The 25,923-nt window shown below is 45.5% G+C and overlaps 1 protein-coding gene across 1 annotated transcript in view; it reads right to left on the minus strand.

Annotated features, from left to right (window-relative positions):
* Positions 1–25,923, minus strand: part of LOC138282351 (uncharacterized) — a 453,679-nt gene that overhangs the window by 30,187 nt on the left and 397,569 nt on the right. The window contains exons 11-12 of the mRNA XM_069219772.1: positions 18,160–18,235; positions 8,736–9,617 (exon numbers count right to left, since the gene is read on the minus strand). Coding sequence (XP_069075873.1) covers positions 8,736–9,617; positions 18,160–18,235 — 958 coding nt within the window. The remainder of the gene's footprint in view (positions 1–8,735; positions 9,618–18,159; positions 18,236–25,923) is intronic.

Raw genomic sequence — 25,923 nt, forward strand, 5'->3', positions numbered from 1 at the left:
GTGTTGCAGTTGGTTTCCCAACTGACTTTCCTGTTCTCTTGGTAGGCTGGGCCATTCTTCCAGACTCCAGCTCTACTTGTTCACCCTGTGCCTTGCATTGTGCTCTTGTTTTCACACACACCAGTTCAGGGATACCCAGCATTGCTGCATGGGTTTTTAGTTCTACCTCAGCCCATGCTGAGGACTCCAGGTCATTTCCAAGCAGACAGTCCACTGGGATATTTGAGGAGACCACCACCTGTTTCAGGCCATTGACCCCTCCCCATTCTAATGTAACCATTGCCATGGGATGTACTTTTCTCTGATTGTCAGCGTTGGTGACTGTGTAAGTTTTTCCAGTCAGGTATTGGCCAGGGGAAACCAGTTTCTCTGTCACCATGGTGACACTGGCACCTGTATCCCTCAGGCCCTCTATTCTAGTCCCATTAATTAAGAGTTGCTGTCTGTATTTTTGCATGTTAGGCGGCCAGACAGCTAGTGTGGCTAAATCCACCCCACCCTCAGAAACTAGAGTAGCTTCAGTGTGGACCCTGATTTGCTCTGGGCACACTGTTGATCCCACTTGGAGACTAGCCATACCAGTGTTACCTGGATGGGAGTTTGGAGTGGAACCTTTCTTGGGACAGGCCTTGTCTCCAGTTTGGTGTCCATGCTGTTTACAGCTATGACACCAGGCCTTTTTGGGATCAAAGTTTTTACCCTTGTACCCATTGTTTTGTGAAGAGGCTCTGGGCCCACCCTCCTGTGCAGGTTTTTGGGGGCCTGTAGAAGACTCTTTACTATTTTTAGTTTTGGTTGTCTCATCACTCTTCCCCTGGGGAGTCTTTGTGACCCCTTTCTTTTGGTCACCCCCTGTTGAAGTCTTGGACACCCTTGTCTTGACCCAATGGTCCGCCTTCTTTCCCAATTCTTGGGGAGAAATTGGTCCTAGGTCTACCAGATGCTGATGCAGTTTATCATTGAAACAATTACTTAACAGGTGTTCTTTCACAAATAAATTGTACAGCCCATCATAATTACTTACACCACTGCCTTGAATCCAACCATCTAGTGTTTTCACTGAGTAGTCTACAAAGTCAACCCAGGTCTGGCTCGAGGATTTTTGAGCCCCCCTGAATCTAATCCTATACTCCTCAGTGGAGAATCCAAAGCCCACAATCAGGGTACCCTTCATGAGGTCATAAGATTCTGCATCTTGTCCAGAGAGTGTGAGGAGTCTATCCCTACACTTTCCTGTGAACATTTCCCAAAGGAGAGCACCCCAGTGAGATCTGTTCACTTTTCTGGTTACACAAGCCCTCTCAAAAGCTGTGAACCATTTGGTGATGTCATCACCATCTTCATATTTAGTTACAATCCCTTTAGGGATTTTCAACATGTCAGGAGAATCTCTGACCCTATTTATGTTGCTGCCACCATTGATGGGTCCTAGGCCCATCTCTTGTCTTTCCCTCTCTATGGCTAGGATCTGTCTTTCCAAAGCCAATCTTTTGGCCATCCTGGCTAACTGGATGTCCTCTTCACTGGGGTTATCCTCAGTGATTTCAGAGGTGTTGGTCTCTCCTGTGAGGGAACCAGCATCTCTGCCTATTATTTTTGGAGTCAGGGTTTGAGGGACCCTGTTCTCCCTAGATAGGACTGGTAGGGGGGAATTGTCCTCCAAGTCACTATCCTCTTCCTCTGAGTTGCCACCTTCAGAGGGGTTGGCCTTTTCAAACTCTGCCAAAAGCTCCTGGAGCTGTATTTTGGTAGGTTTGGGGCCCATTGTTATTTTCTTTATTTTACAGAGTGACCTTAGCTCCCTCATCTTAAGATGGAGGTAAGGTGTGGTGTCGAGTTCCACCACAGTCACATCTGTGCTAGACATTTTGCTTCTAAAAGTTGGAATACTTTTTAAGAATCTACAACTGGTTCTAGAATCTAATTCAAACTTTTACAAACTTTTAAACTCTAAAAGAAATGCTAAACAGGATCTAACACAAGGCCCTAGCAGGTCTTTTAAGAATTTAGAAAACTTTTCAAATTGCAAAAATCAATTTCTAATGACAATTTTTGAATTTGTCGTGTGATCAGGTATTGGCTGAGTAGTCCAGCAAATGCAAAGTCTTGTATCCCACCGCTGCCACCAATGTAGGAAGTTGGCTCTGTATGTGCTATTTCAAAGTAAGGAATAGCATGCACAGAGTCCAAGGGTTCCCCTTAGAGGTAAAATAGTGGTAAAAAGAGATAATACTAATGCTCTATTTTGTGGTAGTGTGGTCGAGCAGTAGGCTTATCCAAGGAGTAGTGTTAAGCATTTGTTGTACATACACATAGACAATAAATGAGGTACACACACTCAGAGACAAATCCAGCCAATAGGTTTTTGTATAGAAAAATATATTTTCTTAGTTTATTTTAAGAACCACAGGTTCAAATTCTACATGTAATATCTCATTCGAAAGGTATTGCAGGGAAGTACTTTAGGAACTTTAAATCATAAAAATTGCATGTATACTTTTCAAGTTATTGACAAATAGCTGTTTTAAAAGTGGACACAGTGCAATTTTCACAGTTCCTGGGGGAGGTAAGTTTTTGTTAGTTTTACCAGGTAAGTAAGACACTTACAGGGTTCAGTTCTTGGTCCAAGGTAGCCCACCGTTGGGGGTTCAGAGCAACCCCAAAGTCACCACACCAGCAGCTCAGGGCCGGTCAGGTGCAGAGTTCAAAGTGGTGCCCAAAACACATAGGCTAGAATGGAGAGAAGGGGGTGCCCCGGTTCCGGTCTGCTTGCAGGTAAGTACCCGCGTCTTCGGAGGGCAGACCAGGGGGGTTTTGTAGGGCACCGGGGGGGACACAAGCCCACACAGAAATTTCACCCTCAGCAGCGCGGGGGCGGCCGGGTGCAGTGTAGAAACAAGCGTCGGGTTCGCAATGTTAGTCTATGAGAGATCTCGGGATCTCTTCAGCGCTGCAGGCAGGCAAGGGGGGGGTTCCTCGGGGAAACCTCCACTTGGGCAAGGGAGAGGGACTCCTGGGGGTCACTTCTCCAGTGAAAGTCCAGTCTTTCAGGTCCTGGGGGCTGCGGGTCTCTCCCAGGCGTCGGGACTTTGGATTCAAAGAGTCGCGGTCAGGGGAAGCCTCGGGATTCCCTCTGCAGGCGGCGCTTTGGGGGCTCAGGGGGGACAGGTTTTGGTACTCACAGTATCAGAGTAGTCCTGGGGTCCCTCCTGAGGTGTTGGATCTCCACCAGCCGAGTCGGGGTCGCCGAGTGCAGTGTTGCAAGTCTCACGCTTCTTGCGGGGAGCTTGCAGGGTTCTTTCAAGGCTGCTGGAAACAAAGTTGCAGCCTTTCTTGGAGCAGGTCCGCTGTCCTCGGGAGTTTCTTGTCTTTTCGAAGCAGGGGCAGTCCTCAGAGGATGTCGAGGTCGCTGGTCCCTTTGGAAGGCGTCGCTGGAGCAGGATTTTTGGAAGGCAGGAGACAGGCCGGTGAGTTTCTGGAGCCAAGGCAGTAGTCGTCTTCTGATCTTCCTCTGCAGGGGTTTTCAGCTAGGCAGTCCTTCTTCTTGTAGTTGCAGGAATCTAATTTTCTAGGGTTCAGGGTAGCCCTTAAATACTAAATTTAAGGGCGTGTTTAGGTCTGGGGGGTTAGTAGCCAATGGCTACTAGCCCTGAGGGTGGGTACACCCTCTTTGTGCCTCCTCCCAAGAGGAGGGGGTCACAATCCTAACCCTATTGGGGGAATCCTCCACCTCTAAGGTGCCCTCTGGGGTGTATTTTGCAATAAAATGTACACTGGCATCAGTGTGCATTTATTGTGCTGAGAAGTTTGATACCAAACTTCCCAGTTTTCAGTGTAGCCATTATGGTGCTGTGGAGTTCGTGTTTGACAGACTCCCAGACCATATACTCTTATGGCTACCCTGCACTTACAATGTCTAAGGTTTTGTTTAGACACTGTAGGGGTACCATGCTCATGCACTGGTACCCTCACCTATGGTATAGTGCACCCTGCCTTAGGGCTGTAAGGCCTGCTAGAGGGGTGTCTTACCTATACTGCATAGGCAGTGAGAGGCTGGCATGGCACCCTGAGGGGAGTGCCATGTCGACTTACTCGTTTTGTCCTCACTAGCACACACAAGCTGGCAAGCAGTGTGTCTGTGCTGAGTGAGAGGTCTCCAGGGTGGCATAAGACATGCTGCAGCCCTTAGAGACCTTCCTTGGCATCAGGGCCCTTGGTACTAGAAGTACCAGTTACAAGGGACTTATCTGGATGCCAGGGTCTGCCAATTGTGGATACAAAAGTACAGGTTAGGGAAAGAACACTGGTGCTGGGGCCTGGTTAGCAGGCCTCAGCACACTTTCAATTGTAAACATAGCATCAGCAAAGGCAAAAAGTCAGGGGGCAACCATGCCAAGGAGGCATTTCCTTACACACCTCAGCTCAGGACACCTTAGGGGCTGTCCTGACTGGCCAGTGACTCCTCCTTGTTATTCTCATTATTTTCTCCGGCCTTGCCGCCAAAAGTGGGGGCCGGGGCCAGAGGGGGCGGGCAACTCCACTAGCTGGAGTGTCCTGCGGTGCTGTGACAAAGGGGTGAGCCTTTGAGGCTCACGCCAAGTGTTACAGCTCCTGCCTGGGGGAGGTGTTAGCATCTCCACCCAGTGCAGGCTTTGTTACTGGCCTCAGAGTGACAAAGGCACTCTCCCCATGGGGCCAGCAACATGTCTCTAGTGTGGCAGGCTGCTGGAACTAGTCAGCCTACACAGATAGTCGGTTAAGTTTCAGGGGGCACCTCTAAGGTGCCCTCTGGGGTGTATTTTGCAATAAAATGTACACTGGCATCAGTGTGCATTTATTGTGCTGAGAAGTTTGATACCAAACTTCCCAGTTTTCAGTGTAGCCATTATGGTGCTGTGGAGTTCGTGTAAAACAGACTCCCAGACCATATACTCTTATGGCTACCCTGCACTTACAATGTCTAAGGTTTTGCTTAGACACTGTAGGGGTACAGTGCTCATGTACTGGTACCCTCACCTATGGTATAGTGCACCCTGCCTTAGGGCTGTAAGGCCTGCTAGAGGGGTGTCTTACCTATACTGCATAGGCAGTGAGAGGCTGGCATGGCACCCTGAGGGGAGTGCCATGTCGACTTACTCGTTTTTTGTCCTCACTAGCACACACAAGCTGGCAAGCAGTGTGTCTGTGCTGAGTGAGAGGTCTCCAGGGTGGCATAAGACATGCTGCAGCCCTTAGAGACCTTCCCTGGCATCAGGGCCCTTGGTACCAGGGGTACCTTACCTGGATGCCAGGGGGTGCCAATTGCGGAATCAAAAGTACAGGTTAGGGAAAGAACACTGGTGCTGGGTCCTGGTTAGCAGGCCTCAGCACACTTTCAATTCAAAACATAGCATCAGCAAAGGCAAAAAGTCAGGGGGTAACCATGCCAAGGAGGCATTTCCTTACAAATACCTTTCATTCAAAGTATTGTTTGTAAATCATGAACCTGTGGCTCTTAAAATAAACTAAGAAAATATATAAAAACCTATTGGCCTGGAATTGTCTTTGAGTGTGTGTTCCTCATTTAGTGCCTGTGTGTGTACAACAAATGCTTAACACTACCCTCTGATAAGCCTACTGCTTGACCACACTAACACAAAATAGAGCATTAGAATTATCTCTTTTTCCCACTATCTTACCTCTAAGGGGAACCCTTGGACTCTGTGCATGCTATTTCTTACTTTGAAATAGTACATACAGAGCCAGCTTCCTACAATATCTGACTGCACATCCGAGTCGTGGATCGAGAGCCTCTTCTTGCTCCGGCTCCTCTTGTGCGTGCTCCTCATGAAGATGTCTGGTGTCGTCTGGAGTCTGAGACGCCATTTCTGAGGGCAAAAGCGAAATGGAGTCTGTTCCATCAGGTCTGCATAGTCGGATGACACATGGAGGATGTGGCCCGAAGAGGGGCGTGGACACCCCGAAGGGCAGGGAGTTGGTTTTGGGATTAGAATTAGAACCAAGGATAGACTATGAAATATAAAACGTGAAACAATACTGTCAGTGAAAGGAAGACAGAGAAAACCGTTTGGGAATGTATCGAGCCGAGAACTCTGAGCGAGAGGAACACACGGTCGAACCTGACGGCGAAGAGAAAACAATCTAACAAAGGAAACGATGCCCATGCACACTATCACTGAGAGGGAGTCACTCAACCATGTGCCTCGAAAAATATTCTTTGAAGAAAAACAAGTTGTACCACTACAAACCCAACACTAGATGGCAAGCTTATGCTTAGCATGTGCACCTGCAGCCACTCATGCCACCGAAAATCAAGTTACAAATGCAGGCATAAACTTGGCGTAAAAACTATTTAAGATGAAAATGTTTATAAATAAGGATTCACAATGAAGTAAAAAAGCACTGAATAAAAATATGTATAATTTAATACATAATCCACATTAATGTAATAAGAATTGAGAGGAACTTGTTCTCAGCAACGCTTATGGGAACAGGGAGCCACTGAGCTTGCTGCATCCATGTTCAACTAGCTTCTTTCCATCTCTGCTTTCGCTTTCCCTCTCCCCTGGAATATTGCCATCTCTCCACTATCCTTTTCTCTCTGTTTCGTCTCCTCCTTCACATTTTAAGTCCCTCCACTCACCATCAAGCCTTTTCTGTCTTTTCCCTAACTCACTCATCTCTCTATATCAGCCAACCAAACCGTTTACCTCTACCCACGGTTTCCCCTTGCCACTTCATCTACTCTCCTAGCCTAATTATTTTTTGTTGTGAATAAATGTACTGACCTAGTCTGACTTCATCTACACGCACAATATGCAATTCTCTACCAACCATACCTCCTGCTACATTATCTATGCTCCCTTTAAACACCCTGCCAAGTCCTCATGTGTCACCACTCCATTATCCATCTCTCCCCTTCAGCACCATTTGCTCCCTTCCTCCTTTCCACTCCTAGGCCTGTTATTCCACCCACCTACTCCCTCAATACTAGCCTATCAATCACCCTCTCATGCCTACACAGCCCTAAACAGTTCCTTCTGCCACTGTCACACATTTTGCTACAGCACATCATTACAACACTCCTCCTTCTGTGGCATACTTTAACCTATTCTCACCACAATATCTCTGTGCTCCTCCTCTTTAACCAAACACCTCTCTCCTCTTCCCTCTTTATCTCACACATAGGTTTCATCATGCCTCTTCTCTGCCTAGATAATTTCCTTCTCTTCACCCACCCCTATTACATCTGTCACTACATCAAGGATCCACCACCTAGAGCACCATCTGTCCCATAGGAGCACTCCTGTTCACACACACACACACACCTGAACTTATCCCCCTCCAACTCACAAGACAGCAATACAGCACTACAACTCATACAAAGTCAGAGCATAACATACACCTAAAACCCACCAATAACATAGCTCCTACCCATCAGCACATTTGCGCTGTCTCTCGCGCACACACACACACACACACCAAGTAAATCCAGAAGCCCAAGTTTCCTTAATGTGACAGCTACCAAGCACACACTTGCTTCTGCAACACATCCTCAATACTCAATGAACACCACTGCACACTCAATATAACACTTTACTATTCTCTTCATCTATCCCACAAAACACATCCATATTACCACACGGCAATACAATCTGCAACATACTATAGAAATGCACTATATACCAATCACCAAACCATTTCAAATCTACAATCTACTGTGACAAACATCCACTCCTAACAGACTAAATTTCCTTTATATTATAGCTACTAACACAATCCTACTGCTCATTACAGTTCCATACCATATAACTAATGTAGGACTTCACTTCACCTAATGAACCCCCTTTCCCTTCTCCTTAATATACACCATATAAACACATTAATCAAACTGCAACACCAATCCTTCCAAACAGTCAGCAGACAGGCCACTTCCAAAATCTCCACTTCAGAACTCCAGAACTCTCCTACGGCACCATATATACACCCAGATAAATACCAAACACACCCATACAGAAAAGGCCACTAGCCACATCAGCATAACCTGCATAAGCAGATGCTGCAGCCTTCTACTAATCTTTAGTCTATACAACTCCAGTAAAATAATAAAAATCGCCTTCACGTAATAAACGCTCAACTATGTGGCTTAAGAAGCCTTTACGGTAGGTAGGTTAACCAGAACTTTATGCTGGATGGTAATACCTTTCCTTCAGACTTTGGTTTGACTTCTGGACACTTGAAAACCAATACATCAGCCTGTTCAAGCAGCCTATAAATGTGATCTCCAAAGTCAAGACTTCCTAATGTAGAAGTTTAGTAGGTCTGAAAATACCATCTCAGCCAGGATCTATGGGACCTCTGACAGGAACTGGGGGACAAGAACAGGTGTCAACCACACCAAGATAAAACCAGATGCCAGGAATTAAATTGGACAGCTCAGAAGTATACTTCAAGAGACCGTAAACCAAGAGCACGGTTCGACACAACTAGGTGCTACCAGTCACTAGGATACTTACATGACAGAGCTAGTAATATCACCATAGTACATCTACTTGCTCCAGTTAGGCATTAGAATACAATTTGCTTGTCAACCACAAGAGGTCCAAAAGGCTTCCTCTCAACAACCCACACAACCCTCAGCCCCCCGACCTTGCTGCAGACCAAAAAGCAGTAAGATACCAGGTAACCCATGAATGATGCAGAGACCAAACCAAACAACACAAAATAACACTTACTTTGTAGGGCAGGATGAGTAGGTGCAAGAGTAGTGAGAATCTTAGATGCTGCTTTGACATCTTTGCCTTTAATCAGAGTCAAAATATCATTAGCAAGTACATTTGTCGCTCCTTGTACTAGATCTGCGTCTCTGGTTCTGCCAACATTTGAAAGGTGAGGAGGAGATCTTGAAAGAGAACTTGATGGCAACATTCTTGTGCCAGTGCTTGCAGAATACGAGTCAGACAATCGGCGGGCAGAAGCCTCTAATGGTGGATGTTCCGGTAAGTCCCTTATGTATGTACTTCTAGGCTCCGAATACCATTTCCCATATCTCACTCCCTGCTGGAAAGCATGGATACCTGGCAACATACTTGTGGTACCAGAGTAGTTAGAGGACAAGCCTGCACTAAAAGCACCAGGATCAGTTTGATATCTTGCACCATAGTCTCTGTTCGATCTATTTGTCTGCTCTTCAAGCCAACTTTCACATCTTGCATCTACACCTCCTGGCATTTTGTAATCCTGGTATTCTGGTTTCCAATCATCAACTGAACGTGTAAGGGAAGCAGCAGCACTGTTAGGCCCATGCCCTCGATCATACAGACTATGTTCTTTTCTGTAGCCACCAGATGAAAACTGTCCATTTGTCTGAAAACTAACTGAAGGGACATGTGATTGGTCAAGAGAGAATGAAAACTGTGCAGCATTAATTGGAGCTTGGTGTAGATTTTGTTCTATTGCTTGCAGACCCCTACTATCCATTCCTGAAGTATAACTGGCCTGCTGAGATAATCCTTGACTCATGTTGCTACCACCAGTAGCAAACTGGGTTTGAGGCCAAATTCTATTTTGAGCATCAAATGGTGACTGTGGATTTTGAATTGGAGATGGATGAACTCCTGTTGAAACAAAAAGGTATTACATTTCAGAATGCCTCCTTTTCAGTGGCACAACAATGAAGCAACATTATAGCATTAAATGTTAAACAGAAAACAAAAGCGAGGAATGTTGATCCTTGGAAAAGAAGAAAAAGTTACTCATGTGATTCATCCTGGAGGGCTGATTACTTTGAAACCTGAAATCAGGTCTGGCCTCAGGAAAAATATCATCTTGTTCTTGATTACAGGTGATTGATTAAATCTCTTAACCAGTCAATCAAAGAAGCACTTCATTGTGGCCAGTAAGTGTCCTTATGTTACATATGCACATTGGGCACATCAGCTACTGACCTGTATTTCCTTCTATGGGATTTTGAACATCCTGTCCCAATGTAAAACAGTTATCGGATGGAACAACTTTATAGTCCTTTTCTTACAAATGTTCACTCTTGTATCACTTTAGTATTCCATTTAACTATACCAAATTATTAATGTGAATTACATTTTCAATTTGACTGTCTGTCCCGACCCCTGTAAAGTTATTGTTGGATAAATAACTATCATCTTAGATGTGAAGCACAGAGCAACCCTTCACTTTTTAGCAAGCAGTATGAGAGTGGGAAAAACATTTCAAGTCCCAGAAATTAAAGTGCTAACCCAAGGGATCACATGGCAAGAACAGAAGCGCAGCACCCTGCAAGTAGATCACAGGTCTGGTGTGCCCTCTGAGGGCTTGCAGGGTTGGGCTAGTGTAACTTGCATTTTAAGATTTAGGAGCAGCCAGGTACAGGACAGGGGAAGACAAGAAAGCCCGAATTGTTTATTAGAACGGCAGACATGAAAAATCCTTCTATTCTGAGCACAATAGGCCAGTCTCATCATCAAAAGGGAAGTCAAACTGTGGCAGTCTGTCAAGCTAAGGAAGACTTACTGTGACCCAGCACTCCTGATTTATATGGTGGCAATGACATTTACAATAACTTATCAATACTCATTGGAAAAAAAAAAGTGAGTGGCTACTGTCTTGTAATGTCATTAAGCGTCAATTTGACTGTTCAGGCCATGTGCCATTAACAATATTTTAATTTTCATTAATTTATAATAAAATGTTGCATTACTGCCATCAAACTAATAAAAGCACTTTACAAGTCTAATCTTAAAAATATTTTTAAAAATGCCCAACCTTTGCCTAACTCCTACCTAGAAAGGTTTAATGTAACAAGCAAAAAAACTGTCATCATCCAAGTTTTATATAATCTTGTATTCAGTGAAAAACGTGGCAACACAAAAGACCCCGCTTTAGAGGTAAGTAGGTGAGTCTCCTTTATTGAAATCATTAACTATGAGCACATCACCAGCTGTTACTCTACCAAGATTCCCGGTCTTCCCCAGCATACATCTGGGATTCCGATACGGAACCTGGTGAAGCACTGATGGCGGCATAAGATTATAAATCACACACATCCCCCATCTTCATAAAGAACAATGCTAACAAAAGTTGAGTATCTAATATAATAAACATAAAATAGTAGTAATCAATTTTCGTATGACAAAATCGACAAGTCAAGGGTATCATAATATTGTAAACAAAAGAAATGTGAAACATTAAGATGACTAATCTACTGCTATTTGTTCAAATGAGCAGGTCTTCCATATTCTTATAAATTGAGACAGTATAATCGTATCTTTTCCACCCATGTTGAGATTATCCTTTTTATGATCAATTACTCCCTTTTCATACATAAAAATTAAGTACAACTATACGATTCTTGCCTGCCATCATCAGTCTGAATGATATTCGTAAACAACTTCATGACCATTCCTGTTCTAGTAAACCAGGACCACTGAACACAACTGATTGGAGCGCTTATCTTCACGCAGTCACCTATTTGAAGATCAACCTATACACGTTTACTTGCTTAAAAAAAAAAAATTCTTAGGTTTTACGTTGATCTCTCATTTCCGCCAAACAGCAACACCATTGCACCTCACACTTTTTCCCCAATCCATCAAGCCTGGACACAAAACCGAATTGGGAGTTCTCCCTTTAAAGAGCCCACACAGACCCTAACCAGTGGAAGAATTAACTGTTGTGATACACAGCGATCCCCAATTGAAGAATTGTCCTTCATTTAAGACTACTAACTTTAGCTAGCTGTATAAATTCAATGTTTTAGCTCCATACATTTCAGGGTTATATACTGAACGTCTATTAGTAATAATATCTCACGAGGTAGAGAACTTCTCGATTTCATTGAAACAAAACTGAGGTCCATTTTCTGAGAGAAAACACTTGAGGAAACTCTCTTGAATATTTCTTCCAGAAATGTAATAACCCTTTATGAAGCAGTCTTGTACACAAGAAACTTTCACCCACCTAGAACATACATCCAGTAAAAACTGAATAAAAGCGGACAGCTCACCTAAAATTGGTTCAACTAAGTCAACTGCAAATTCTTCCCATAGATGATCAAGAAGATGCCTATAAGTCATGGGTGTTAGAAATGGGGTCTCTAGTTGGCTGTGGCAGCTGACCCTATCCAAGTAGGGACCCTCACTCCAGTCAGGGTAAGGGAGTTATGCAGATAAGATAACCCCTGCTCCCCTCCTTGGTAGCTTGGGACGAGCAGTCAGGCTTATCGTAGGCAATGCGTAAAATATTTGTGTACACACAAACACACACAGTAACATTGAAAACACCACAAAAAGTAGTCCACACTAGTCGTTCCCAACAGCCCGACACCACTGGCAAGAGAGTGAGGGCCAGTCACGGAGTTACATGGACACCTGGTACAGTACCGCTGAAAACCATGAGGAAACAAAGACATTGCATGAAGTCAGGGAGATGAGGCGTCACTGTAGCACATGCAGTGTCAGTTCCTTACTGCTACCGGGGACGTGAGGAATCTGTTCCTTACTGCTAGGCAGAGGAGATGAGGCGTCAGTTCCTTACGGTTGCAGGAGAGGTGATGCAGCGTTGGTGGCGACGCATCAATTCCTCACAACCCGGCAGGGCCGATGAATCCAGCCAGTCAAGATGCAAGGCATTGACTTTGTGGCATTGCTATCACACCACGGGGCCACAGGTGCTGCAACAGTCAGATGTCACAGACTTTGGTGATGCAGCACTTGGCACTCACACTGTGGCGGGACTTCGGAGGTGCTGCAGTGGTGTCAGTCCCGTGGTATCGGTCACAGCTGGGTGGTGTCAGAGGATCCTACTGGCACCAAGGGCAAACCTGCCGCCAGTATCCCAGATGAGGAACGTTTGGCTTTGTGGGGCATGAAGGCATGCAAGAGGGATATGGCAAGGATCCAAAGAGTCAGAGCAGGGACTTGCGGAACATTTTAATCTGTTGCTGATTAGCAGATGGCCAGGAAACTCTGGTTGTGCTGGAAAAAGTTGCAGAATAGGCTCCCAGGTAAATCGACTCTGGGAGTGAGACAGATGCATGTGCTGCTCTGTGCCTTCTCAACAGAACATCAGTGAAACTAAGGGGCCAAATCCTGCATAGATTTCTTGGGTGCTTTCTTCAACTTACCCGACTACTTTGACAAGTTGAAGACTCACCTCTGGAATGACTTCTGTGATAGGACCGAAAATGTAACTTTGACTAGCCTCACCACAAAGTCTTCCACTGCCTGGCAAAGTTAAGTCTTGCCTTGTGGTCTCGAATGGCATTCAAGTTCATCGAGGTGCCTTAGAGTCCTGAGTTGACCCAAGGCACAGTCAGATTTGATGAGGCTCTGTCACCAACATTTGCTTTGACAGTCCTTACAGGGATTACAACCTGTTTTGGGAGATTACATTTCACTTGCACGCTAAAAATCAGAAAGCATGTCTTAAATAAGGGTCTCATGAAGATGAAAGGCAGCGCTGATCTGCACCTAGAAGTATGAAAAGTAATGAACTGATATCAGTGTGAGGGAGTAGTGCTTATATGGACTCCTCACGTCACTTTCGGAGCAGAACAGCATCAGTGCGCATGACTCGGTCATTTTCTCCCCACCAGCACACACAAGCTGGCAAGCAGTGTGTCTCTGCTGAGTGAGAGGTCCCCAGGGTGGCATAAGACATGCTGCAGCCCTTAGAGATCTTCCCTGGCATCAGGGCCCTTGGTACAAGGGGTACCAGTTACAAGGGACTTAACTGGATGCCAGGGTGTGCCAATTGTGGAGACAAAGGCACAGGTTAGGGAAAGAACACTGGTGCTGGGGCCTGGTTAGCAGGCCTTAGCACACTTTCAAATCATAACTTGGCATTAGCAAAGGCAAACTTTTCTGCCATGACACAATCCATCCCACCGGTCAACGCGGTCAATGAGGGCACAGTCTCAGACCTCTAGTGGTGTGTAATAGCTGTTTTGGCGGTGAGAAATCCCAGACCTCCCTGCTGTCTGGTAGATCGCCTTGCTCCCCAGTCATCCATCAATCCCAGTAAATATATCTTTGGCTCGGGCAACACTGGTCTATCCACAACTCTGGTGTAGGAAAATGGCTCCTTGTTGCAGCTAACCCCCACTCCCCTGCCACCCCTCCCCCCCCAAACACACACACACTTTTTTGTTTTTGTTTGACTGTGTGTGTGCTGGGGCCCTGCTAACCAGGCTTCAGCACCAGTGTTCTTTCACTAAAAATGTATCATTGTTACCTCAATTGGCACATCCCTGGAACCCATGTATGTTCCTTGTAAAAGGTACCAGTGGTACCAAGAGCCCTGTGACCAGGGAAGGTCCCTATGGGCTGCAGCATGTGTTGTGCCACCCTAAGGGACCCCACACCCAACACATGCACACTACCATTGCAGATTGTGTGTGTTGGTGAGGAGAAAAAGGCAAAGGCGACATGGCATTCCCCTCCGGGTGCCATGCACACAAAACGCCTGTGGCATAGGTAAGTCACCCCTTGTAAGGAAATGCCTCCTTGGCATGGTTACCCCCTGACTTTTTGCCTTTGCTGATGCTATGTTTTGAATTGAAAGTGTGCTGAGGCCTGCTAACCAGGCCCCAGCACCAGTGTTTTCCCTAACCTGTACTTTTGATTCCACAATTGGCACACCCTGGCATCCAGGTAAGTCCCTTGTAACTGGTACCCCTGGTACCAAGGGCCCTGATGCCAGGGAAGGTCTCTAAGGGCTGCAGCATATCTTATGCCACCCTGGGGACCCCTCACTCAGCACAGACACACTGCTTGCCAGCTTGTGTGTGCTGATGAGAACAAAACGAGTAAGTCGACATGGCACTCCCCTCAGGGTGCCATGCCAACCTCACACTGCCTATGCAGTATAGATAAGTCACCCCTCTAGTAGGCCTTACAGCCCTAAGGCAGGGTGCACTATACCATAGGTGAGGGCACCAGTGCATGAGCACTGTGCCCCTACAGTGTCTAAGCAAAACCTTAGACATTGTAAGTGCAGGGTAGCCATAAGAGTATATGGTCTGGGAGTCTGTCAAACACGGACTCCACAGCACCATAATGGCTACACTGAAAACTGGGAAGTTTGGTATCAAACTTCTCAGCACAATAAATGCACACTGATGCCAGTGTACATTTTATTGTGAAATACACCCCAGAGGGCACCTTAGAGGTGCCCCCTGAAACCTTAACCGACTATCTGTGTAGGCTGACTGGTTTTAGCAGCCTGCCACAACCGAGACATGTTGCTGGCCCAATGGGGAGAGTGCCTTTGTCACTCTGAGGCCAGTAACGAAGCCTGCCCTGGGTGGAGATGCTATCACCTCCCCCAGGCAGGAGCTGTAACACCTGGCGGTGAGCCTCAGGCTCACCCCCTTTGTTACAGCACCACAGGGCATTCCAGCTAGTGGAGTTGCCCGCCCCCTCCGGCCACGGCCCCACTTTTGGCGGCAAGGCCGGAGGATATAATGAGAAAAACAAGGAGGAGTCACTGGCCAGTCAGGACAGCCCCTAAGGCAACCTGAGCTGAAGTGACTCCGACTTTTAGGAATCCTCCATCTTGCAGATGGAGGTTCCCCCCAATAGGGATAGGAATGAGACCCCCACCACTTGGGAGGAGGCACAAAGAGGGTGTAGCCACCCTCAGGGCTAGTAGCCATTGGCTACTGCCCTCCCTGACCTAAACACACCCCTAAATTCTGTGTTTAGGGGCTCCCCTGAACCTAGGAAATCAGATTCCTGCAACTTATAAAGAAGAGGACTGCTGAGCTGAAAAACACCTGCAGAGAAGACGGAGACACCAACTGCTTTGGCCCCAGCCCTACCGGCCTGTCTCCCTCCTTCAGAAGAAAACTGCTCCAGCGACGCTTTCCCCAGGACCAGCGATGTCTGAATCCTCAGAGGACTGCCCTGCTTCCAAAAGACCAAGAAACTCCCGAGAACAGCGGCCCTGTTCAACAAAGACTGCAACTTTGTTTCCAGAGGAGCAGATTTAAAGACCCCTGCAATCCCCGCAATAAGCGTGAGACTTGCAACACTGCACCCGGTGACCCAGACTCGACTGGTGAAGAAACAACGCTACAGGGAGGACCCCCCGGCGACTCAGAGACTGAGTAACCAAAGTTGTCCCCCCTGAGCCCCCTAGCGACGCCTGCAGAGGGAATCCCGAGGCTCCCCCTGACCGCGACTGTCTGAATCCAAAATCCCGATGCCTGGAAAAGACCCTGCACCTGCAGCCTCCAGGACCTGAAGGATCGGAACTCCAGTGCAGGAGTGACCCCCAGGAGGCCCTCTCCCTTGCCCAGGTGGTGGCTACCCCGAGGAGCCCCCCCCTTGCCTGCATCGCTGAAGAGACCCCTTGGTCTCTCATTGAAACCTATTGAAAACCCGATGCGTGTTTGCACACTGCACCCGGCCGCCCCGTGCTGCTGAGGGTGTACTTTTTGTGTGAGCTTGTGTCCCCCCGGTGCCCTACAAAACCCCCCTGGTCTGCCCTCCGAAGACGTGGGTACTTACCTGCTGGCAGACTGGAACCGGGGCACCCCCTTCTCCATTGAAGCCTATGTGTTTTGGGCACCACTTTGAACTCTGCACCTGACCGGCCCTGAGCTGCTGGTGTGGTGACTTTGGGGTTGCTCTGAACCCCCAACGGTGGGCTACTTTGGACCCCAATCTGAACCTCGTAGGTGGTTTACTTACCTGCAAGAACTAACATTACTTTACCTCCCCCAGGAACTGTGAAAATTGCACTGTGTCCACTTTTAAAATAGCTATATGTGTTTTATGTAAAAAGTATATATGCTATTGTGATTATTCAACGTTCCTAAAGTACTTACCTGCAATACCTTTCAAATGAGATATTACATGTAGAATTTGAACCTGTGGTTCTTAAAATAAACTAAGAAAAGACATTTTTCTATAACAAAAACCTATTGGCCTGGAATTGTCTGAGTGTGTGCTCCTCATTTATTGGCTGTGTGTATGTACAACAAATGCTTAACACTACTCCTTTGATAAGCCTACTGCTCGACCACACTACCACAAAAAAGAGCATTAGTATTATCTCTTTTTGCCACTATCTTACCTCTAAGGGGAACCCTTGGACTCTGTGCATACTATTCCTTACTTTGAAATAGTGCATACAGAGCCAACTACCTACAACCATCTTTTAAAAAAAAAATAAACAACAACATGTAATGCTTCAGGCCCTAAAATAGACGGCAGAAGTGTGCACAAGATATACAGCTACACAAGCTGCAAACATACTATTAAGATACCAGAAAGGGTGCAAAACACTGCCTGTTTAGTAAGATAATCATCTCTTTGAAGAGCATCCAAAGTATAGACTACACGCTATCTGAATAAGTAAAAGAAGCATGTGAACCTCTTTGGATGAAGTTTTGATGCTTTTCAATTGCATTTGCTACTAACCTGCATTGCCTTATAACATTTCAGTCACGTTGAGCTTATTTACTGCTATTGGAAAACACTGTGGGACTCCAACTCAATGACAGAAAATTATTCAAGCATGTGAACAAACAAAAGTCAATGTTAGAGAACTGAGAAATACTTGGCATTAAGAATGCAAAATAAGAAAAGCAAGAGAAGAATTCTACCTTTGCAGAATTCATCACTGAAATCAAAAATCTTTGATCAGTACAAACCAAGTGCAGCTCAAAGAACACTCTTTTACCAAAGGTAAAACTGTCAAAATAAATGTAAAACATTTGCATTTCAAATGTATTCAAACTAAACTGCAGTCTATATAAAGTCAATTATTCTACCAAGCTTATAAAGAAAAATGAGCCTGTACAAAGGCAGTAATTTGTTCCATTAGGAGAGTTTCTCTGTCTGGCTTACACATGAAGAGGAAACAGAATATAAAAGACTAAGAAGTGCTGAGTTATACAAAGATCCAGTGTATGTCATGATTACTGTGCATACGGGTCAGTCTTAGTTCGAGCGCAACATAACTGACAGTGTTGGGAGCTTGATTTTCAGGCAAAAAATGTGAATCACTAAATAAAATAAGCAACATTTTTGGAAGAATTATGAAGTGATAATTGTGTTTTATGTTTAGTTTTTATCAAACTGCTAAATGAACTAATTAAAGTGTCAATGTTACATATAGTTTTTAAAGTCCACATACCTTCTCCAAATACTTGCCCTGGAGGCTGGTTTAATGAATTTACTTGGCCAGAGGCATTTGTATCATCAGTCTTTGCCTAGAAATGGAGGAACAAGATACTGTTACATCAATGTTCAGTAGAATTTAATCAGCAACATACTATTATATTAACTCAAGCTTCCATCCTCCAGCTCCAAGGTGATGGAATTTCATGACCACCAGGCCTAGGTTCAGAGATAATCACTTGCTATCGTATATAATGAGATGCATGCATTGCCAAAGCGGCCTAAAAGGTCAGGAGCAGTTTGTGGATACTGGACAGAACTTCACTGCAACTAAAGAAGATCTTGTCTCCTGACTGTCTCCAATACTGAAACAATTTTGTATCTTGCCATATATTCAAGATCCCACAGCGCATTTTTAAAAAAGGTTATATTTCAAAATTCTAAACAATTGTAATCAGAAGATGGGCCTGTAGAAGAAGCATTTAAAAAAAAAAATCAGCCTGCTCAGTATACTTGACTGAAAACAGCAGAGAAAAGGAACAGAACTTTAAAAAGGAAAACCAATTAAGTAAAGTATCAAACAGAAAAGTGTTTGTAGGTGGGAAATTGCATGAATGGACTGACGTGAAGAGTATTTCACCAGTGTATGTTTATTGAATGTAGCTGCTTCAAAAAGCCATAAGATATACAATTAATGTAAATTCCATTATACACAACATTAAAAACGCCACACTGAAACAACACATTAATTAAACTCCGAGCCCCTTTGATATCGAACAGCTTAGTAGAATTCAATCACTATGTATTATGACTACCAGTTAATTTTCAGGCTCGCCAAATATAAGGCACAACCACTCAACAGATCCTTTGGAGGTCAGATCTGTAACACAAGGCTAAGGTCAATATGTGCTGAAGAAGGAATGGTTTCTTACCTGTAACCCTAGTTCTCTCAGGGGAATATCGGGTGAAGTTAGAAGCATTGAATAGTCCCTGCTGGGATCCCGGAGCACTTCTTTACAATACTCTATCTTACGTGTAGAAGTTCACTTTATCTGCAAGGCCTGGAGAGACACTTAAGTCATTAATGTTTTGCAGCCTATGAGAAAGGCTACATTGGCTGTTAGGTTCAGATTACATTTAAAAAGGCATAACCACTATATCAAACAATTCAGCCTCTTAACTTGATGTTAAATTTAGCGTTTGAATCTCATTCACAAGCCCTTTTTAAAAAGGAAAAAAACTGAAGGAAGAGAGGACAATGCAGCCCCACAGGATGCTATCATGTAAATGTGAAGGGTGTCTGCACCTTTAAGGAATTTCAGACCACCAATATCCCATCATGTCCAGCAAGTGGCCCGAAAAAAGAACTGAGGCAACTGCCACCTGCTGGGCATGATAGGATATTGGTGGTCTGTGAGTCCTTAAAGTCGCAGACGCTCTTTACATGTACATAATGGCAACCTATTGGGCTACACTGTCCACGCTACCTTCAGTTTTTCCTTTTAACGAAAGGATTGTGAAGGAGATTTAAACACTAAATTTAACAATCCAGTTAAGAGCCTGAATTGTTTATATAGTTATTACACCAACCAACTGGCTAATCATAGGCTGCAAAACAGTGTCTTAAGTGTCTCTCAAGATCTTGCTGAAGAAAGGCAAATATCTACCGGTAAGATGGAATATTGTAAAGAAGTGCTATGGGATCTGTGCATGTGGGCAGGACTCTTCAGTGCTTAGGTCTATCAATGAAGATCCGTTGAGAGAAAACGTTAAATGACTTTAAGAGCAGCAATAGCTATCTTTGCGAAGTAGAAAAGTTTTGCAGCAAAAAAAAAAAAAGAAAACAAACTTCACTATCTAGACCACAGTCACAAAGTCCACTCTGGTATGTAGATGCATGTAGGAAGTTGGCTCTGTATGCACTATTTCAAAGTAAGGAATAGTATGCACAGAGTCCAAGGGTTCCCCTTAGAGGTAAGATAGTGGCAAAAAGAGATAATACTAATGCTCTATTTTGTGGTAGTGTGGTCGAGCAGTAGGCTTATCAAAGGAGTAGTGTTAAGCATTTGTTGTACATACACACAGGCAATAAATGAGGAACACACACTCAGAGACAAATCCAGGCCAATAGGTTTTGTTATAGAAAAATATCTTTTCTTAGTTTATTTTAAGAACCACAGGTTCAAATTCTACATGTAATATCTCATTTGAAAGGTATTGCAGGTAAGTACTTTGGGAACTTTGAATCATTACATTAGCATGTATACTTTTTACATAAAGCACAATAAGCTGTTTTAAAAGTGGACACAGTGCAATTTTCACAGTTCCTGGGGGAGGTAAGTTTTTGTTAGTTTTGTCAGGTAAGTAAATCACTTACAAGTCTCAGGTTTGGGTCCAAGGTAGCCCACCGTTGGGGGTTCAGAGCAACCCCAAAGTTACCACACCAGCAGCTCAGGGCCGGTCAGGTGCAGAGGTCAAAGAGGTGCCCAAAACGCATAGGCTTCAATGGAGAGAAGGGGGTGCCCCGGTTCCAGTCTGCCAGCAGGTAAGTACCCGCGTCTTCGGAGGGCAGACCAGGGGGGTTTTGTAGGGCACCGGGGGGGGGACACAAGTCAGCACAAAAAGTACACCCTCAGCAGCGCGGGGGCGGCGGGGTGCAGTGTGCAAACAAGCGTCGGGTTCTCTGTAGATTTCAATGCGAGATCAAGGGATCTCTTCGGCGGTGCAGGCAGGCAAGGGGGGGGCTCCTCGGGGTAGCCACCACCTGGGCAAGGGAGAGGGCGTCCTGGGGGTCACTCCTGCACAGGAGTTCCGTTCCTTTAGGTGCTGGGGGCTGCGGGTGCAGGGTCTTTTCCAGCCGTCGGGAAATGGAGTTCAGGCAGTCGCGGTCAAGGGGAGCCTTGGGATTCCCTCTGCAGGCATCGCTGTGGGGGCTCAGGGGGGACAACCTTGGTTACTCACGGTCTCGGAGTCGCCGGAGGGTCCTCCCTGAGGTGTTGGTTCTCCACCAGGCGAGTCGGGGTCGCCGGGTGCAGTGTTGCAAGTCTCACGCTTCTTGCGGGGAGTTGCAGGGGTCTTTAAATCTGCTCCTTGAAACAAAGTTGCAGTTCTTTTGGAGCAGTGCCGCTGTCCTCGGGAGTTTCTTGTCTTTCTTGAAGCAGGGCAGTCCTCAGAGGATTCAGAGGTCGCTGGTCCCTTGGAAAGCGTCGCTGGAGCAGGGTTCTTTGGAAGGCAGGAGACAGGCCGGTAGGACTGGGGCCAAAGCAGTTGGTGTCTGTTCTTCCTCTGCAGGGGTTTTTCAGCTCAGCAGTCTTCTTCTTCTTGTAGGTTTCAGGAATCTAAATTCTTAGGTTCAGGGGAGCCCTTAAATACTAAATTTAAGGGCGTGTTTAGGTCTGGTGGGGTTAGTAGCCAATGGCTACTAGCCCTGAGGGTGGGTACACCCTCTTTGTGCCTCCTCCCAAGGGGAGGGGGTCACATTCCTATCCCTATTGGGGGAATCCTCCTTCTACAAGATGGAGGATTTCTAAAAGTCAGAGTCACCTCAGCTCAGGACACCTTAGGGGCTGTCCTGACTGGCCAGTGACTCCTCCTTGTTTTTCTCATTATCTCTCCTGGACTTGCCACCAAAAGTGGGGGCTGTGTCCAGGGGGCGGGCATCTCCACTAGCTGGAGTGCCCTGGGGCATTGTAACGCGAAGCTTGAGCCTTTGAAGCTCACTGCTAGGTGTTACAGTTCCTGCAGGGTGGAGGTGTGAAGCACCTCCACCCAGAGCAGGCTTTGTTTCTGTCCTCAGAGAGCACAAAGGCTCTCACCGCATGAGGTCAGACACTCGTCTCTCAGCAATTGGGTAAAATACAGGGGGTATCTCTAAGATGTCCTCTGTGTGCATTTTTTAATAAATCCAACACTGGCATCAGTGTGGGTTTATTATTCTGAGAAGTTTGATACTAAACTTCCCAGTATTCAGTGTAGCCATTATGGAGCTGTGGAGTTCGTTTTTGACAGACCCCCAGCCCATATACTCTTATGGCTACCCTGCACTTACAATGTCTAAGGTTTTGCTTAGACACTGTAGGGGCATAGTGCTCATGCACATATGCCCTCACCTGTGGTATAGTGCACCCTGCCTTAGGGCTGTAAGGCCTACTAGAGGGGTGACTTACCTATGCCACAGGCAGTGGGAGGTTGGCATGGCACCCTGAGGGGAGTGCCATGTCGACTTAGTCATTTTCTCCCCATCAGCACACACAATCTGGCAAGCAGTGTGTCTGTGCTGAGTGAGGGGGTCCCTAGGGTGGCATAAGACATGCTGCAGCCCTTAGAGACCTTCCCTGGCATCAGGGCCCTTGGTACCAGGGGTACCAGTTACAAGGGACTTACCTAGGTGCCAGGGTTGTGCCAATTGTGGAAACAATGGTACATTTTAGGTGAAAGAACACTGGTGCTGGGGCCTGGTTAGCAGGGTCCCAGCACACTTCTCAGTCAAGTCAGCATCAGTATCAGGCAAAAAGTGGGGGGTAACTGCAACAGGGAGCCATTTATTTACAATGCATAACATCTGAACAGATATTCCTGGATGAGTAAAGTGCCAAGCCAGAATAACAATTTTTTAAGGTCCAAATAATTCTGTCAGTGGGCCTGGGTCAATGGTGGCTACTATTTACTTATATTTATTATACAAATACAGTTTGTTTTAATTGTATCTGTAGAATACAGGTATGGTGAAGTGGGATCCTTCCAAAGTGGTTCTAGATCAATCTTCTTTAGATTAAATTTAACATGGCAAGGCACGTTACTGGCCTTTGGAAAGCACACCACTTCTCAAATTGTCTTTCTATCGGTCTCAACATAGGTTTGTAGGAAAGTGCCCTCTTTCTTGGCATGGTTACCCCCTTTTCTGCCTGTTGTCAGTATGTTTGACTGTGTCGACTGGGATCCTGCTATCTAGGACCCCAGTAGTTTTACTCTATCCACTAATTTGTAACTTTTTTATCACACATTTGGCAAACTGCTACCCCCATGTCTGTCCCTAGTATATAGTAGGTATATTTATGTACCAGGAAAAAAAGTTCTTCTAAGGTTAGTGCATGAAGTTCACTCACACGTCTTAGTGAAGAGATCGCCACCAAAAAAGCTACTCTCCAAGAAAGAAACTGAACTGGACATTTATGTAAAGGTTCAAATGGAGTTCCCTTAAGTCTGGTAAGGATAAGATACTTACCTGTAAATCCTTGTTCTCTTCCAGGGGTATCCTCATCAAAGTCATAAACATTGAATATTCCCGCCCCGTGCGGGGACGCCAGAGCATATATAAAATACACACATATAAAGTACGAAATATGCACGAAAAAAAAATATATATAGCATTTTTAGTAGACAAATTTTCATACTAAACTCATATATACATGTGTAAAAACAGCAATGCAGACTATAATCATAAACAGGCTAAAATGCTTTATTTCTATGGAGTTTTTTATTTTTAAATAGTCCTTTTCAAAATTACGTTAAGAGAAATAATATTTACGAAAGCCCCATAACTGGGCCTAGGGAAATAAGCAGTAGTAACAGAGAAAAAAAAAAAAAACGAAAAAACTACATTGAAAAACAATGGAGCATTCTTAGCCAATAGGCTGCATGCTGGTTAACACAGGAGAACCATAAAAATTCTGGCACCATGCGTTTAAGACCCTGAGCACCTCCAGTATCCCACCATGCCCCAGGGGTGAAGGAGAGGTGACAGTTGGTTCACAGTTAGGTCAGTACTTTTTTACGGTGACAAGGTGTAGCAGATTCGAAAGATAGTCTGTCCTGCACTTCTAGGAGATGCGCGTCCGGGGAGGAGGGTGGGTTGTTTATGTCTTTGATGAGGAAACCCCTGGAAGAGAACTAGGATTTACAGGTAAGTAACTTATCCTTCTCTTCCAGGGGATCCTCATCAATAGTCATAAACATTGAATAGATTAGCAAGCCCATCCCTTGACTCTGCGGACTGTCCAATAGAAGGGCAGGAATAGATATGTATCATGCAAACAAATTTCTCAGAGAAGCTTGCCCAACTTGGGCGTCTGCTCTTGCATCTGAGTCCAAACAGTAATGTCTAGTAAATGTATGTACAGACTTCCTTGTAGCAGCCTTACAAATTTCAGAGATTGGAACATTATTATGGAGGGCAGCAGTAGCCGCCTTTCCTCTTGTCGAATGCGCCTTAGGTCTAGCAAGAAGTTGTTTGTTAGCTAATTGATATGCATTATCAATACAAGAAACTATCCATCTAGATATGGTTCGTTTTGACGCTGGCTCTCCTGTTCTCAAGTGACCATAATTTATAAACAAGTGGTTGGAATGTCTAATTAGCTTGGTTTTACCCAAGTAAAATTTTAGCACTCTTTTCAAATCTAGGGAGTGCAAAGCTTTCTCCGCCGGAGTCTCCGGATTGGGGAAAAAAGTTGGTAGAGAAATAGCCTGATTGATGTGAAATTCTGACACCACCTTCGGTAGGAATGATGGGTGAGTTCGTAGAACCACTCTATTCTCATGGAAGACTGTGTACGGTTCTTTGGAGGGCAAAGCCTGAATCTCACTGACCCTCCTTGCGGAAGTAATGGCTACCAAAAAAGCAGTCTTTCACGTAAGGTGTTGCAAAGAGGCTTTGTGTATAGGTTCGAAAGGAGGGCCCATAAGTTTTGATAGCACTATGTTCAGCTCCCATGGAGGGGAGGGTTTCCGAATGGGTGGAAAAACTTTTTTCAAACCTTCTAAGAAATCCTTGACTAGTGGTCTCGTAAAAAAGGATTCCTGAGAAGGTGACTTACGAGAGGCTGTAATGGCAGATAAATGTACCTTAATAGATGATACCTGCAGACCTGATTTTGCCAAATGGAGTAGGTAAGACAGTATGACCTCCTCCTGAGCCAGTATAAGATTCTGACCTTGCTGACGACACCATATGTAGAACCTCTTCCACTTGAACATGTTTGAACGCCGCGTGGAAGGTCGTCTGGACTCCTTCAAGATGTTCATGCACTCCTGCAAGAGCCATAGGTGCCCATACTGCAGGAATTCACCGCAGGTATGAGGGGGATCGGTGGAAAAGCGTAGAGAAATATCCCTGACCAGTCTATCAACAGGGCATTCCCTCGAGATCCCGGACGGCAGAACCTGGACGTTTCCTGTTTACCTCATCTGCGAAGAGATCCAATTGAGGCCGACCCCATTGAGCGAAGATGTCTTCGACGACTTCGTCGTGCAGGACCCAATCGTGGGCGTCCTCGAGGTGTCTGCTCAGGAAGTCCGCCTCCACATTTTGTTGACCTGGTAGGTGAACCGCTGTAAGCGACATTCCTCTTGCTAGGAGCCAATGCCAGATTGTCAGACTCCCGAGATAGGGGCAGGGATCTCGTTCCCCCTTGTCTGTTCAAATAATACATTGTGGTCGTATTGTCCGTTTGCACTAGGAGAGATTTCCCCTGAATCGATGGAGCAAAAGACTTGAGAGCCAGATGGACTGCTCTGAGCTCCAGCAGGTTGATGTGGTACTCTCTTTCGTTGTCGGACCACAGGCCCTGAGCTTGAAGGGAACCTAGATGAGCTCCCCATCCCTGAAGAGACGCATCCGTTACCAGAGTGTTGGATGGGATTATCTGGTGAACCGGAGCTCCTACTGACAGGTGAGGTCTGTACATCCACCATTGCAACAACTGTCGTGCTCCTATCGGAAGTCGCACTCTGTCCTCCCTGCGGCCCGTGCTCTGTTTCCAGTTGTTTTCCAGCGCCTCTT

This window comes from Pleurodeles waltl, chromosome 2_2 (genome assembly GCF_031143425.1).
Source record: "Pleurodeles waltl isolate 20211129_DDA chromosome 2_2, aPleWal1.hap1.20221129, whole genome shotgun sequence".
In the NCBI taxonomy this organism is placed as follows: Eukaryota; Metazoa; Chordata; class Amphibia; order Caudata; family Salamandridae; genus Pleurodeles; species Pleurodeles waltl.